This window comes from Cervus canadensis, chromosome 25, assembly GCF_019320065.1.
Source record: "Cervus canadensis isolate Bull #8, Minnesota chromosome 25, ASM1932006v1, whole genome shotgun sequence".
NCBI lineage: Eukaryota > Metazoa > Chordata > Mammalia > Artiodactyla > Cervidae > Cervus > Cervus canadensis.
Window position 1 is genome coordinate 25,023,074 of NC_057410.1, and position 15,198 is coordinate 25,038,271.

At 46.9% G+C, this 15,198-nt stretch overlaps 1 protein-coding gene across 2 annotated transcripts; it reads right to left on the bottom strand.

Moving 5' to 3' along the window:
* Positions 1 to 139: 139 nt before the first annotated feature.
* DDX23 (DEAD-box helicase 23) lies at positions 140 to 14,788 on the bottom strand. 2 transcript variants are annotated; one of them, XM_043446558.1, is made up of 17 exons: positions 14,674 to 14,788; positions 9,675 to 9,883; positions 9,148 to 9,258; positions 7,431 to 7,524; positions 7,247 to 7,312; positions 6,583 to 6,721; positions 6,172 to 6,305; positions 5,944 to 6,056; positions 5,570 to 5,713; positions 5,246 to 5,471; positions 4,810 to 4,955; positions 4,272 to 4,449; positions 3,313 to 3,555; positions 2,732 to 2,883; positions 2,394 to 2,502; positions 1,452 to 1,626; positions 140 to 1,038 (listed from the first exon to the last, which is right to left on the bottom strand). In XM_043446558.1, the coding sequence occupies exons 2-17, from the start codon at positions 9,881 to 9,883 to the stop codon at positions 815 to 817; spliced, it is 2,463 nt and encodes an 820-aa protein (XP_043302493.1). In that variant the 5' UTR covers positions 14,674 to 14,788; the 3' UTR covers positions 140 to 814. The 2 variants fall into 2 exon arrangements, with proteins under 2 accessions (XP_043302493.1, XP_043302494.1); XM_043446559.1 differs by lacking the exon at positions 14,674 to 14,788 and adding an exon at positions 14,129 to 14,191.
* Positions 14,789 to 15,198: the final 410 nt, after the last annotated feature.

The window sequence follows — 15,198 nt, forward strand, 5'->3', positions numbered from 1 at the left end:
TAGACCCAAGGATCTTTTTCGGATGTGATTTTCCTTCATCTCCCAAGTCAACCCACTGTGCCCAGTGCCGTCCTTCTGTCTCCTGTGGTACTAGGGAGGACCTGGGAGATGAGTTTAGCTAGAACTAGACACAGCCTTAATATTCATGTGTTTATTCTCAGAACATACAAACTCATCTTCTCAGAGAATAGAAAACAGAAATTTCACTGACTTCAAGATGGACTCAGCCAGCTCACCCTGTCCCCTCATCTACTATAAAAATTCCCTGGATGAGGGACGCCTCGAGTGCACAACACCCCTTGGCACAGGGGCCGTGCACAACTCTAAACAAGGCTCTCGACTTGTTTTATAATCCAAAAGGGCAAACGGCTGTCAAAATGACGGTAGGAGTCCAAGGTCCATAATCCTCAGTACCCAATTCCCTGGGTCATCTAGGGCAACAATGGTGCCATAGCTTAGGCAGTCAAGTCTGTGCCAAAGAAGTCCCAGCCCAGCAGCCAGGTTTTTGATCAGTCTGGGAGGCGATGCCAATTGGCTGCCCCTTTAACTGGCAAGAGAGGATGGCCCGATGCAATCCCAAAGCCCGCCTGAGGGGCAGAGCTGGGCCAAAACCCTGGTAGTTTGTTCTGCCTGCCTCCTGGAGCAGCTTCCTCCCCTTTGACAGATCTGCATTCAGGCCTTCAGACCTGAGGGCCTGGGCCAGGAGTCTGATTGCTTCCTAAGCCCCTGGAAGAGTGAGGACCTGGGAAGAGATGTGAGGGTCCTGAAGAACAGGCTCCAGAGCATGGCCCTGAACCCCGGGGTGAGTGCTGTGTCAGGCAAAGATGGTCTCTTCCCGGCGCTTCTTGGTGAGGATGGTGCCTGGTTTGTGCTGGGCGTCAGGATGGTTGGCTAGCTCTGGCGGGCAGGAGGATACTGGGCTCTCCAGAATGGCTTGCTTCAGCTCATAGAACACAGCAGAGTCCTCTTTGGTGAGGAAGGTGATGGCCACACCACTCTTGCCTGCTCGTCCCGTGCGGCCAATGCGGTGGATGTAATCTGGGGAGGGGGAGAAATGTCAGGGCACCACGCCAGATGCCCTGGTGGGCAGTGTCTGAGGCCTCCACTTCTAAAAGCACCCTCTTCCCTGCCACACCGCCGAGGGCAGTAAACACAGAGCATGCTGCCTGAAGCTGCAGGGCCCGCGGTGCTCTCCCCAGCAGCACTGCTGATGGAGGTCACCCTATCACACCCAGACAGGGTGGCCCAGCTCCACTCTCCTCCACACCCAGAAGACAGAGTGCTGTCCCAGGTGCAGATGAAGGACAGGAGCTCTTCTCACGGGAACAAGCAACCCCAGGCTCGAGGCTGAGAGAGCTGACAGCCGTGGCCCCCTCAGTGGAGATATTCGAGAAGAAGCAGGCAAGGAATCACCCTTTACCTGGAGTGAAGCTGCTCTCCCCTGCACTCACCCTCAATGTTCTTGGCCATGTCATAGTTGACGACCATAGATACATCTTGGATGTCGATACCACGACCCGCCACATCTGTAGCCACCAAAATATCCTTGGCCCCAGCCTTGAGGTTGGATAGTGCAAACTCTCGCTGCTCCTGGCCTTTTCCACCGTGCAGCGTACAAGCGTTGTACTGTTGGAAGAATGGTGAGGTGAAGAAAGAGCAATGGGATCACAGAGAGACACAGAAGGCAGGAGATAGTGGACAGGGAGGGAGAAATGCAGAGAGGAGAGGGAGAAGGAAGGGGAAAGGAGGCAGGAGAGAGAACAAGGGCAATTGAAGTAAGAAGGGAACAGATGAGCTGAAGAAAGGGATGGGAGAGATGGGGGTGGGGAAGACAAACAGGGCAAGGTTAAAGGTAGGGCAATCAGGCATGAGACGTGGAGCCAGACAGATGACAAGCAGTGAAAGAGAGAATGAGGGCGAGATGAGGGTGGAAAGCAAGGACCAAGAAATTTAAGGATGTTTAAGCGCTGAGTGGAGAGGACACACCCTTCCCCTCAAACACCAGATTCAGGAGCAAAGGACACTGATCACTAACATCTCCCTCCTGACCACGCCAACCCCTCTCCCAAACATACTTGAAAACAAAACACTCCAACCCACTCCACTCCACACCTTCAGATCCTGCCAGGATATGTGTCTCCCTGGCCCCAGCCCACCTCAAGGAAAACCCAAGGCAGCTGTGGCTGGCACTGCTGGAATGGACAGGGAGTCACAGCAACTGACCAAGTCCTCTTTATCCCCATCTACCACCCCTTTCCCTCTGACCCTGACTTGTTAAATACAGTAAAGGTTCAAGAATGGATCGGCATTGAAAGCAGGAGCCCAGGGGGCCCGACTAGTTTCAGAAAGCAGCGCCAAAGAGACAAGGCATTGCCCTCCCCTGCCAGACACACCCCCATCTTCTCCAGGGATTTGGCCAAAACATCACAGCCCTTCTTCTGGTTGACAAAAATGATGATGGGTGGATCAAAGCCTTGCTCCAAGATTGCCAGCAGCTTTTTCCTGGGGAGAAAATGATGAGAAAAATGACACACATGCTACCCCTCCACTCCTAGTGAAATGCCCAACCCTGATCTACAAACACCAATTCCAGAATCTCCAATGCCCACGGAATTCTGAACAAGAAAATAGAAACTCTTCACCGTGGCAGAACAATCACTCTCCAGCCACCACTCGCACTAAAAAGAGCCACTTCTCCATTCTGTTTCCCTTGACTCAGGTGCCCCCATACCTCTTTTCGGACTCTGACATGAGGAAGACTTTCTGTTCCACACGTTCATGGGGCTTGCCTGCAGAACCAATGTATACCACAGCAGGTCGCCGAAGATAGCTCCGGGCCAGACGCTCTACCGCTGGGGGCATGGTGGCCGTGAACATGACTGTCTGTGTAAACAAGACGTCTAGCCCTGAGCTCAGGCAGACACACCACACATCCCACCACCAGCACAAGCAGCGCAGTCCAAACTAAAAAACAAAATGAGCCTGGGCAGGAAACAGTGTTTCAGAAAACTGCCCCTTGCCGTCCCACTTCTTTCCTCAGTGCCTATTCAGCAGAGTACTTTCTACCTTATGATAACAGGAAGGAAGGGCTGAGTGATTTGCCAGTGCCTGCGGCGGCCGCAGCAGCAACATGACTCTCCAGAATCATCCTTCCAGGCTAAGAGGCTACACTGCTAGTATTGTGAGAGGACGGTACGTAGCCATGCCTCACCATTCTGGGAACATGTGCTCTGGCCCGCCAAGGGCAAGAAGGGCCCAAGAGCAGGTTTGGCAACTTGCCCAACTTCTCCTGGCCTGGGGAAGCAGCCTTACTTGGCGGTACTTGTGTTTTCCTGACTCAAAGTTGGCCAGCATCTTCTCAGGGTCCTCGGCCTCATCTGTGTCCGGCTTCTGATTGCTGACAGGCATGTGCTCCAGGATCTTCTGGACGTCTGGCTCAAAGCCCATGTCAATCATCCTGTCTGCCTCGTCCAGAACCACATAGGTACAGCGGCTCAGCACCAGGTAGCGGTTCTCCAGCACATCGATCAGACGTCCCGGGGTAGCGATCACTATCTGGGGGGTACAGGGGAGTCACGTGTGGCCCCAGCAGGTACCCTTTCCTCCCCCTCTTGCCAACTATCCACCTACTTGGGCAACAGATCCCCAATGCTAAGAAACTTGGCCCCCAAACTCCACGTAGGTTTGGCAGTGAAAATTCCAGAGAACTGGCATGAAATCACTTGGATTTTTTTTCTCAGGAATGAATGGGGTCTCTGGGTAAGGTCCAGGGGTTAGATGGAAGAGGCAACATCAACAGGAAATTTCTTAGATGGAAGAGAGACTAAGTGATACAGTGGAGGGGGTTGGATAGTAGGATTAGGAAGCCTGCAGAAGACTCAATTCCTCCAGCAGACTTCTTGTTAAAAAGCTCTCCTTCCCTATCCTGAGAAGAATGCAAAGCAAAATCAATGACGCAGTCTGGCAGAGTGATTAAGAGCACAGCCTTCAGACATGAATCTCAGTTCTGCCCATCACCAGCTGTGACTCTGAGCAAGTTATTAACTTGATCCTCAGCTTCATCTGTAAAATGGAAGTACCATTATCCATTCTCTTAAGGTGACTGTGACAATTAATGATGTGCAAAGTACCATCCCTGGTGCCTAAGTCCTCCATAAATAACAGCACATATCTACAAACCAGCCCCTTTTGTCATTTACTGTGCATCTACAGCAGAGCTAGAAACAGCTCCGTCCCAGACAGCGGGCCGGCTGCTGGCCAGGTGGACTGACCTCACAGCCCATGCGCAGCCGGAAGCCCTGGTCTTCCCTGGAGATGCCGCCGATGACGGCCACGGTGCGGATGCCCAGCGGCTTCCCAAACTTGATGGTCTCTTCCTCAATCTGCTGCGCCAGCTCACGAGTGGGGGCCAGGATGATAGCGTAAGGGCCCTGGTCGGACTCTTCGATCCTGTGGTAAATGGGGCAGCCCGCAGTTTCATGAGCTTTGGTTCTCATCCAACCACAAACAGGAGCAAGATAAAGTCACTCTTAAGGGCAGCTATGAGAATGGGGAGGGTGGTGGGAAAAGAACGCAACAAGTGCTCTTAAAAATCAGACTCCAGGACAGCCAAGCACTCCAAGGAGTGATCTGTACCAGTAATAAAATAACCATATGCTTCTTTGATATCATGATCCAATTATTCCCTAATATCTGACCCAGACTAAATAAAGAAGGGGCCTTCTGATTATAGACTTAAAAAGAAGACCAAATGCTCATTTGCCATTTTCACCTTTCCCACCCAGTGGAACCAATGTCGGCTGCTCTCACCTGTCAATTTTGGGGAGAGTGGTAATCCAGACTAGCAACGGGATGAGGAAGGCTGCTGTCTTGCCGCTGCCAGTCTCAGCCACTCCAATGATGTCACGATTCTGTAGCCCAATGGGGATTGCCTGACGCTGGATAGGTGTTGGCTCCTGCAGTGACCCACAGACAGCAATGAGTACTGACAGAATTATGCTACCTGGGCTGCTGCTGTCAGGGTGGGCACAATGGGAAAAAGCCAAACACAGTGAAAAGGTATGGGACCCGAGAAGAAACACAACGAACAAACAATACTTCAGAAACTGACAACGTCACCTTGGTGCCCACTGGCAGAGAAGGCACCAAACAGTCAAGGAACAAAGTTTTCTGTTTTCAAACTAAGTATGTACCCCCTAGAATCTGGCAACATGTCAGATCTCTGGGCCAGTCTACTTGTTCTCACCTTGTAGCCACACTTATCGATGACCTCCAAGATGTGTGGAGGCAGAGAAGAGTCTTTCCAGGATCGGATGGGATTGGGGATCTTGCCACCTTTGGTGGTGATGCTGTAGTCCTCGCGGAAGATCCGCCAGTCCCTGTCTGTCATCTCATCCAACTTTTTCTGGGACCAATGCCGATCATCCCAGCGTTGCTTGGCTTCCTTCTTTCGAAGTTTGCGGAGTCTTGCCCTGGAGCAGGATACAGGGAATAAATGGGGTCCATATCCTCCCCATCTCCTTCCTGTAGACTCAGCTGTGCCCCACCACCCATAGCCCTGACCACTCACTCCTCCTGCTCCTTTTCTTCCAGTGTCCGCCTCTTCTCCATTAGGTCTCCATAGAAACGCGACTGCTCTCGTTTCTGCTGCTTCAGGTCAATGCCTGCAATGAAGCCTCGCCCCAACAACTGTACCTGGTGCCGTTCTTTGTACCTGGGATTGAGACAGAGGAAGAGGAAAAGAGAAGGAGCTGCTAAGCACAAGGCTGAAGGTGTACCAGTTACCCTTTCAGTCAGAGTCTTTCCCCACCCAGAGGGCCGGCTGACTACTGTTTTACCCATCTCCCCATCCCAGCCTATCTCACTTCTATCTCTGTAGTCACTGATTCTCTCTAGCAACTGCCTAGTTTAAAAGACCTAGCGCTGAGGCATGAAGCCACTCACAAGGGGTTGTAGTCGATGGAAGTGTCCTCAGACGCATCCCACTCAAAGACAAACTTGCGGTCGTTGAGATGCCTTGTCCGGCGCCGCTTCTTGATGCCACCGAGGTAACGCTCCTGCCCAGGAACAGAACACAAGCCCTTCAAGCAGGAGGCCCAAACCTCACATAGAAACATCAGAACGGCCACACAGCTAAACCTCATTTGCATGTGTGGACGGTGGGGCCCGAACCTTAATGGCGTGCAGCTCCTTGCTCTTATCCTTCTCCTCCCGGATCTTCTGCCGCCCTTCCTCATCTTCATTCCCATTGGTCTCCCTCTCCATCCTCTCCCTGCGCTCCCGACGTTCCCGTTCCTGAGGGTCTTCTGCAGACCAAAGAGAACAAAGCTGCAGGAGAACTCAGTGGAAGAAAAAAGAGAGCATGGAGATCATCCAAACAACAGACACCAAATGAGTAAAAAGGAAGGGGGGACATTTATGATACAAGAGGAATGAAGACCTAACAGAAAGAGATGTTTCTCATGAACGTGCCCCAGCCACCCTCTTCCAAACTCAAACAGGTCTCAAGCCCTTCTGAGTGACACCGCAATCCTGTCCCACCCTTTCCTACCCCATCGAGGGCCACAGGGTAAGAAAACGAACCCAACATTTTCCGGCCCAAGTCTTGGAACTGTTTCCTTTTCTTCCTCTCTTCTTCAAGCATCCTCTGCCGCTCCTCCACCTCCTGTTGCCGTCGTTTCAGGGCTTCAGCCTCTCGTTCTGCTTTGGAGAGGAACTTGGGCTACAAAACAGATTACAACTGTAAACATGGATCTGGGGACAGGGTAGACTCACGTCACAGATGGCGAGACGGCAAGGGGCCCAGAAATACCTGTCCAAGCGTTAAATGTGTAAGGAAAACACAAACAGGCCTGGTAACTATGTCTCCCTCAAGATCTGCATGTTGAAGCCCTTAACTCCCATCCCTCTGAGTGGACTATATTTAGAGACAGAGGCTTTAGAGAGGTGATAAGGTCAAATGAGGCTCCAAAGGTGGGCCCTACACAGATCTGACTGTATCTTTATAAGAACACTTGGACACACAGAGACACCACAGGCCTGTACATAGAGGGAAGAGCATGTGAAGATGGAAAAGCCATCCACCTACAAGCAAGGGAGAGAAGCCGCAGAAGAAACAATCCCATTTGATCTTGAGCTTCTAACCTCCAGAACTATGAGAAGATAAGTTTCTATTGTTTAAGTCACTCAGTCCGTATGTTCTGTCATGGCAATCCTAGGCAACTAATACAGACCCTCAAGCTCTTACCTTGGCCTCGGCTTCCTCCTCGGCCTTTTTCTTGGCCAGAAGTTCCTCTAGGGATAATGGCTGGGCCTGAAGATAAAACACAGGACTTCAGTCCACAGAGGCTCTCTCCCTCTGAAGAACAACAAAGTCAGGCTTAAACTGAAGAGGATGATAAGGGAAAAAAACAAATTCTTCCTCTTTTTACCTTAGGCTTCTTATCACCATGTTCATCCTCTTCATCCTTTCTAGAGTCTCTGTCTTTCCGAGATTTAAAATCTTTTCCTCGGCCAGGAGATAAACTTTAAGGCAAAGGAACAGGGGAAAAGTCCACATCACTTTTTTTTGGCCATGCTGTGAAGCATGTGAGATCTTAGTTCCCCAACCAGGGATCCATTGCAGTGGAAGCGAGGAGTCTTAACCACTGGACCACCAGAGGACTCCCCACATCACTGTTACTCTAGCCCCTGAATGAGATTCAGACTGAGCTCCCCGAAAGAGAATGGAAGTTTTCCCATGACTCAACAAGACTGGCCCATGGTCATCCAACAAGTCCTGAAGTTCCTTTTGCAGGCCTGGTCACTCTGCCTGCTCTGAAACCTAATGATGGCCCTGTCTTGACCTCATGCTACCTGAATCTCCTTTTCTGAGACTAATCTCCTCTGGGAAGTGGGTCTTAACTACTGATATCAAAAATATTTCCTCCGAACATTAGTCACAAAAAACAATGAAATATTACCATTTGCAGCAACATGTATAGACACAGATTATCATACCGAGTAGTCAGTCAGAAAGACAAATATTAGATGATATCACTTATACATGGAATAGAAAAAATAATCAAATGAATTATTTACAAAAACAGAAACAGACTCACAGACACAGAAAACAAACTTATGGTTACCAAAGGGGAAAGAAGGCAGGGAAGGCTAAGTGAGGAGTATGGGATTAACAGATACACACTACTATATATAAAATAAACAACAGGATTCACTTTGTAGCACAGGGGATTACATTCAATATTTCATAGTAACCTATAATGGAAAAGAATTGGAAAAAATATATATGTGTAACTGAAATCACTTCACTATACATCTGAAACTAACACAATATTGTAAATCAACTATATTTCAATTAAAAAAAAATTCCTCCAAATAGCAAATGCACATCAGAAGGGAAAAAAAAGACTCTGCCTTACTTTGTAATGCACAATGAATTCAGCCAACATGGCCACCACCCACACCCTTCCCAGATACTGCTATATATGTATTTTGCTCATTTCTCCTTCCTATCAGTCCCAGCAGTCTTTTTCCCACATCTGCTATAAGCTTAATATACAAGAGATCTCAAATAACCACAGTGTGTGTTATGAGGATTCTGTCCTTCGCCCTGAATTCTAACCTACATCAGTTCAGTTCAGTTCAGTCACTCAGTCGTGTCTGACTCTTTGCAACCCCATGAATCGCCGCACGCCAGGCCTCCCTGTCCATCACCAACTCCTGGAGTTTATTCAAACTCATGCCCATCAAGTCGGTGATGCATGTTCAGGGCCTAATAAAAACTTTGTATAGAAAGTTTCCAGAACAATGAGATCATGATATTGGCACATTAAGCTAACCCAACGAGTACATGTTGTATATTCTGGGTAGAAAACTGAATGGTCTGATGGAGCTATAGGAATGTTCTGTTGGCTGGTAACCTAGAAAATTTCAAAATTCTAAGAACAAGCTGACCCTCAAGGGGCTGTGACTTCACTAACTGGTTATACATTCTAAAGAAGATGTGTGCCTTCTAAAAGACAGCTCTGCAATAACTACCAACAGGATTCACTGTGGAAAATTCACTTTCCCATGAAACAGGGAAAGCTGAGATGCAGAGAAGCAGTGAGGGCGTTGCCCTAAAGCCCACTCCAACCCGTCAGGTACCTGGATCGCTTGCGGTCCTTGTCCCTTCGGTGCCCATCCTTATCCCGGTCTCGGTCTTTCTTATTCCGATCTCGTTCCTTATCTCGCTCTCGCTCTTTATGCCGACGATCTCTGAAGACAGAGCAATTAAGAAATCATGTGATATTTCCTATGTACCTGCACTGCAGCCCTAAGAAGGTTCCCATGCTCTTTTCTTCCCAAAGTAATATTTTACAAATTAGAAAATGTGTTTCCCAAGAAGTTATGAGAGAATTCTATTAATAAGGTCTTGGAGCTCCAATCTGTACTGCTAAGTATTAACGACAATGATAGGCCATGGACTGTGTGAACAGATAAACTATCTTTCTCAGTTATTGGGACCTTCATCTTACAAGTTTCCTCTTTACCTTTAAGAGCTACTGGGTCCCCAGGTGTAGAGAAACCTATGACAGACTCATGTCCCAATATGGAGGCATCAGAGGAACCAAGAATAAAGGAGTTTGAAATGTACACTCCCTCTCCAGGTAACAAACAGTAAGTTACTTTACCTTTCCGTAGACTTGGATCGGGAACGGGAGCGAGAACGGCTGATTCCTCTACGCCTATCCCTTGAACGATGCCGTTTCCTGTCTTTAGATGGGGAAGACTTCCGGTCTCGGTCTCTGTCGCGGTCTCTGTCAGGAGTCCGAGATCGCTTCCTTTCCTCCTTGGAAGGTGATGCATCACGGTCCTTCTTATCAGCCAGCTCTCCTGCCATCTATTGTGCATAAGATGAGTATTTATTATGTACTAGGTACTTTTCTGAACTTTTTTTTCTTTTCTGAACTTTTTACAATTTACCTAACAATTTACTTAATCTCAAAACAATATTCATTGGAAGATATAGTAGTATGCCTGCTTTATGGATAAAGAAACTGAAGCTCAGATAAATAAAGTAACTTGCCTAAGGAAACCTGGGTGTTAAGTGTCAGAGTTTCAGGCAGTCTGGCTCCAGAGGCCCATTCTTATTCATTAATACTATCTCTCTGGGATTCCTTTTTGTATATATATATGTATATATATAATTAAACTCCAAGAGTATTAAAAAAAATGATACCAAATGAATAGTATACTAGCTATCTCTAGAAATATCTTGTATTGCTTATCTTAGGAATCTACTGTATCTGCCAGCCCACCAGGATCAATCAACACATCTACATCTAAGGGAGATTTCTCTGGAGCGCATAAAGAAAACTCAAAAGAGAAAAAAGGAGTTTAATTTTGAGATGTGGGATTATGATCAGCACCTCAAGAAAACCTAAGTTCAAATAGAAGAGAAACTCACTTTTACACAGATTAAAAGAAATGTACTTCTAGTTATGCAATGGCAAAAACTTGAGTGACAGGTACATAGGACCTCCATACACTTTGGTTTTAAAATTTTCTGTGAATCTATACCTAATGGAAACAGCGAGAGACTTTATTTTTGGGGCTCCAAAATCACTGCAGATGGTGACTGCAGCCATGAAATTAAAAGATACTTGCTCTTTGGAAGAAAAGCATGACAAACCTAGATAGCATATTAAAAAGCAGAGACATTACTTTGCCAACAAAGGTCTATCAAGTCAAAGCTATGGTTTTTCCAGTAGTCATGTATGGATGTGAGAGTTGGACTATAACGAAAGCTGAGCATTGAAGAATTGATGCTTTTGAACTGTGATGTTGGAGAAGACTCTTGAGAGTCCCTTGGACTACAAGGAGATCAAACCAATCCATCCTAAAGGAAATCAGTCCTGAATATTCATTGGAAGGACTGATGCTGAAGCTGAAACTCCAATACTTTGGCCACCTGATTTGAACTGACTCATTTGAAAAGACCCTGATGCTGGGAAAGATTGAAGGCGGGCAGAGAAAGGGATGACAAGGGATGAGATGGGTGGATGGCATCACCGACTCAATGGACATGAGTTTGAGCAAGCTCCAGGAGTTGGTGATGGACAGGGAAGCCTTGGCATGCTGCAGTCCATGGGGTCACAAAGAGTCGGACACGACTGAGTGACTGAACTGAACTGTGAATCTATGATTATTTTAGAATTAAAAATAAGGGAGGAAGGGATGGAGTAGAGCGAGGAGGGAGGGAAGGAAGAAGAAGTGTACCAAAAACTAGAGGTCACAGACGTTCTGACATTCCGTACTCAGATTTTTACAGCCTTGATTATGATCCAGTCCCACAAAAAGTTTGAGCAAGAATTGTTCTGTCCCCATCCTGCCTGGGGGATACTGAACACCATGCCATACTGTCAGCTGCCCTTTAGACTACAAAATCTATTTCAGAGAGGTGCTAAATTCAGACAGCAAGTCTGAATTTGCCTCTGTTGTACCATCACCATCATCGTTCCTAAGCCTCGGTATATTTCTCAAAACTTATTTCATCTCCAAATGGTTCCCATGAAATAACACTTCCCTAAGCTACAGCTTACAATCCCCCTTTCCCAAGTAATTCCTGCCATGTATCTTTAAGAATAGGTAAAGAAAAGAAAAATGAACAAGTAGCACTTTTAAAAAGCTGGAGACAACCTATTTTACCTCAGAATTGCCAGTACATCATGCATAGCACATGGACATTATACTTATGTCTCTTTCACTTATAGCCCTAAGAAAACAATCCAGAGGTAAGGCAGTCTTCTCTATAAAGCATCCTGGACAATGTATGGCAAAAACCACTACAATATTGTAAAGTAATTAGCCTCCAACTAATAAAAATAAATGAAAAAAAAAAAAAGCATCCTGGACATCATCATTATTTCAACAAATACTCACTGAGTACCTGACAGGTGCCAGAAACTATTCCAGTACTAGAGATTCAGCAGTAAACAAAACAAAGTCTCTGATCTCATAATGCTTAAATTCCAGTGAAGCAGACAGCAGTTAGGCAGAAAGTAAGAGAATTTCAAACAGCATAAGTGCTAATGAAGAGAACAAAGCAGGGTGTGTGATGGGGAGCAGCGTGAACAAGAGGGCTCTGGGAAGAATTTTTTAGATGACATGTAAGCTGAGACTTGAATGATGGGACATAGAGAGTCTGTAAAAATCAAAGAAAAGAATTTATTGTATAGAAGGAACAGCAAGACAGTGGGGCAAGAGCTAGCTTAGCATGTTTGCTAACTAAAAATAGACACATGTGTGGAATTCCCTGGTGGTCCAATAGTTAGGCCCTCACAATGCTAGGGCCAGGTTCAATCCTTGGTCAGGAAACTAATATCCTGCAAGCTGTGCAGCACTGCCAAAGAAATAGACTCATGTGGTCAGGAGTGGCAGTGACCAAGGGGGAAGACTGACTCAGGATGCATTCAAGGAGGTAGGCAGCAGTCAGATCAGGGAAACGTGTTTTAGGCCAGGCTAGAAGAACTTGGATTTTAGTTTAACTGCAGTGGGAACCTTAGAAAGGTGTTAAACTGGAAGTAATATGGTCTTACTTTACATTTTTAAAGAATCACTTTGGTGACTTGCAAAAGGCAAGAATGGACACAGAACCACTGAGAATGCTATTATGGTAGTCTAGACAAAAGATAACAGTGGGGACCTTTCTGGTGGTTCAGTGGCCAAGACTCTGCACTCCCAATGCAAGGGGCCCAGGTCTGGTCCCTGGTTAGGGAGCTAGATTCCACATGCCACATCTAAGAGTTTGTATGCCACAACTAAATAATTCCTTGTGTCACAACTAAGACCCGGTACAGCCAAATAAATAAATAAATATTTTTAAAAAGGTAACAGTGGTTTGTTCTAGAAAAGTGAGAGTGGAGACAGAAAGAAGTAGAGAACTTCAAGGCAGATTCTGAAGACAGAGCTGACAGGACTTACTGATGAAGGCAGGAAATAAAGGGGAGACATACTAAAACTCCTAAACACATAGTCTGGCCAACTTAAATGGTTCACAGTGCCATTAGTGACTGGAGAAGACTGGGGAAGGAAAAGATTTAGGAAGAAATTAAATGTTTCATTTTGATCACGGTGAATGTAAGATGTCAATAAGAAAACCAAGTGGTGATTCCAAGAAGACAGCTGAAACTGCAATTCTGGAACTTAGGAGAGAGTTGGAGACAGTAACGTGAGTTATCAATATACAGATGGCTTTTAAAACCATAGGATGCTAAATGATTATTACTTAAGTAGGCATTCTAGTTAAGAAGAAAATAGAGGAGGACCCAGGGACTTCCCTGGTGGCCCAGTGGTTAAAAACCCACCTTTCAATGCAGGGGACACAGATTGGATCCCTGGTCGGGAAAGTAAGATCCCACGTGCCGCAGAGCAACTAAGCCCACATGCCACAACTAGAGAGCCCAAGCGCTGGCAAGAAAAAACCCACACCACACCGCTGCCACCACCATCCCCCCCAACCCGTGACTACAACTAAGACCCAACTCAGTCATAAATAAATTTTTTAAAAAAAGAGGACCCAGGATTAAGCTCTGAAACATTGTAACATTTAGAAGTCAGGCATAGAAGCCAGAGAAGAAAACTGGAAAGAAACAATAGCCAGTGAAAAAGAAGAAAAGATAGTAAAGTATGCCATGGAAAAAAGAAATAGTAAAGTATGCCATCACAGAAGCCAAAAATGTGTTTCAAGGAGGGAATGCTGATCTGTGTCAAGTAGAGAAAGACTGGAAGAAAAAGGAGTCACCCTCGCCTCTAAAACAGAGATGACAAGAGCTCTTTTAATGGCATGGTGGGAGTAAAAGCTTGAGTGCAATGAGCTTAGAAGAAAATGAGAGGTGCAAATAAGCAGACAGTAAACAGGCAACTTTTATTATAGGTTCTATTCATCACAAACCTCCAGATCTTTGAGTTCCTCAGTGCTTGCAGGACAGGGGCAGTCTTTTTTTTCATTCAATGAAGTATGCATTTATCAAACAACCACCATATGCAAGGCACAGTGCTAGGCACAATGTGAGTTACAAAAGGAAATCAGGAAGATCCTGTCCACAGGAAGCTTACAAAACAATAGAGGATATGAGGCACATACCAAGATGCAGGCTCAGATGAATTATTGCAGGAGTTCAAAGAAGTTTCTTTTCACTTGAAAAAGGAAATCTGGAAAGAGTGTAGAGGAAGTGGCTCTTGAATATTTAAATATAGGTTGAATTGGAAGATGTGTAATTGAGGGTGCCGGAAAGAAGTCATTCCCGGCAAAAGAAATGATACAGGAGGCGCAGAGGCGGGAAAGCATGACTAGTTACGGGAGAAAAGCCAGAGTTTCAGTTTGACTGGAGCAAGGGCTACTCCAAACATGAAAGAATAAGATCGGACTGAGGCTAACACGGGTGCTGTGCGCATGGGCAAAGGTCTGACCCGTAACATCGTCCAGGGACCTGCCCTATCCCCGCCGGAGCCAACACTCCCACTGGGGCCCGCGCCCCTTCCCTCCTGCCGGATAGAGCTTTCCAAGCTCGTGCCCTTTTCCTATGGCGTTCTTCCTCGCCTCCTCCCAGAGACAGGGTCAACCGTTGTGCCCTCACTCTCGCCTTCTCTGCAGGCTCGTGGAAACCGCTTCCACCGCCCGAGACTCACCACTCTTGAGCCCAAACCGCCCAACGCGGCCTCAACGTCGCCGAGTAGTCGCCATCTTTCCCGTTTCCTGGTCGCCTGGCTGCTCCCTCGGCCGCGCGGCAAGCCGGGAAGTCGAGTTCCTGGTCCTGGGCAGCGCAGGCCAACAACTCGGGGCCGAGAACTACCAATCCCAGAATGCACGGTGCGAGCGCCGGTCCCGGGACGCGGGGACCGCTGGGCAATGTGGTTCGCCAAACATTTGAGACTGTGGGAGGAAGAGTTTTTCATAGGTCGACTTTCATCAGAAGGTTTTTCTCTCTGCGGGCGCAGCCCTCCTGGAATATGCTGGTTTTCCTGGAAACTGTAGTTAACGACATCATGGCCCGTGGCTTACAACGGAGAAATGTAAGGCTTTCCTTACATATCAATAGCACGTAGTTATAACTAGGCAACTGTAGTAACAGCAATAAATACTATACCATTTGTGGAAAAGCCGGTTTAAAAAAAGAAAAAAATCTTTGAGATAGATTATTAGCCCCATTTTAC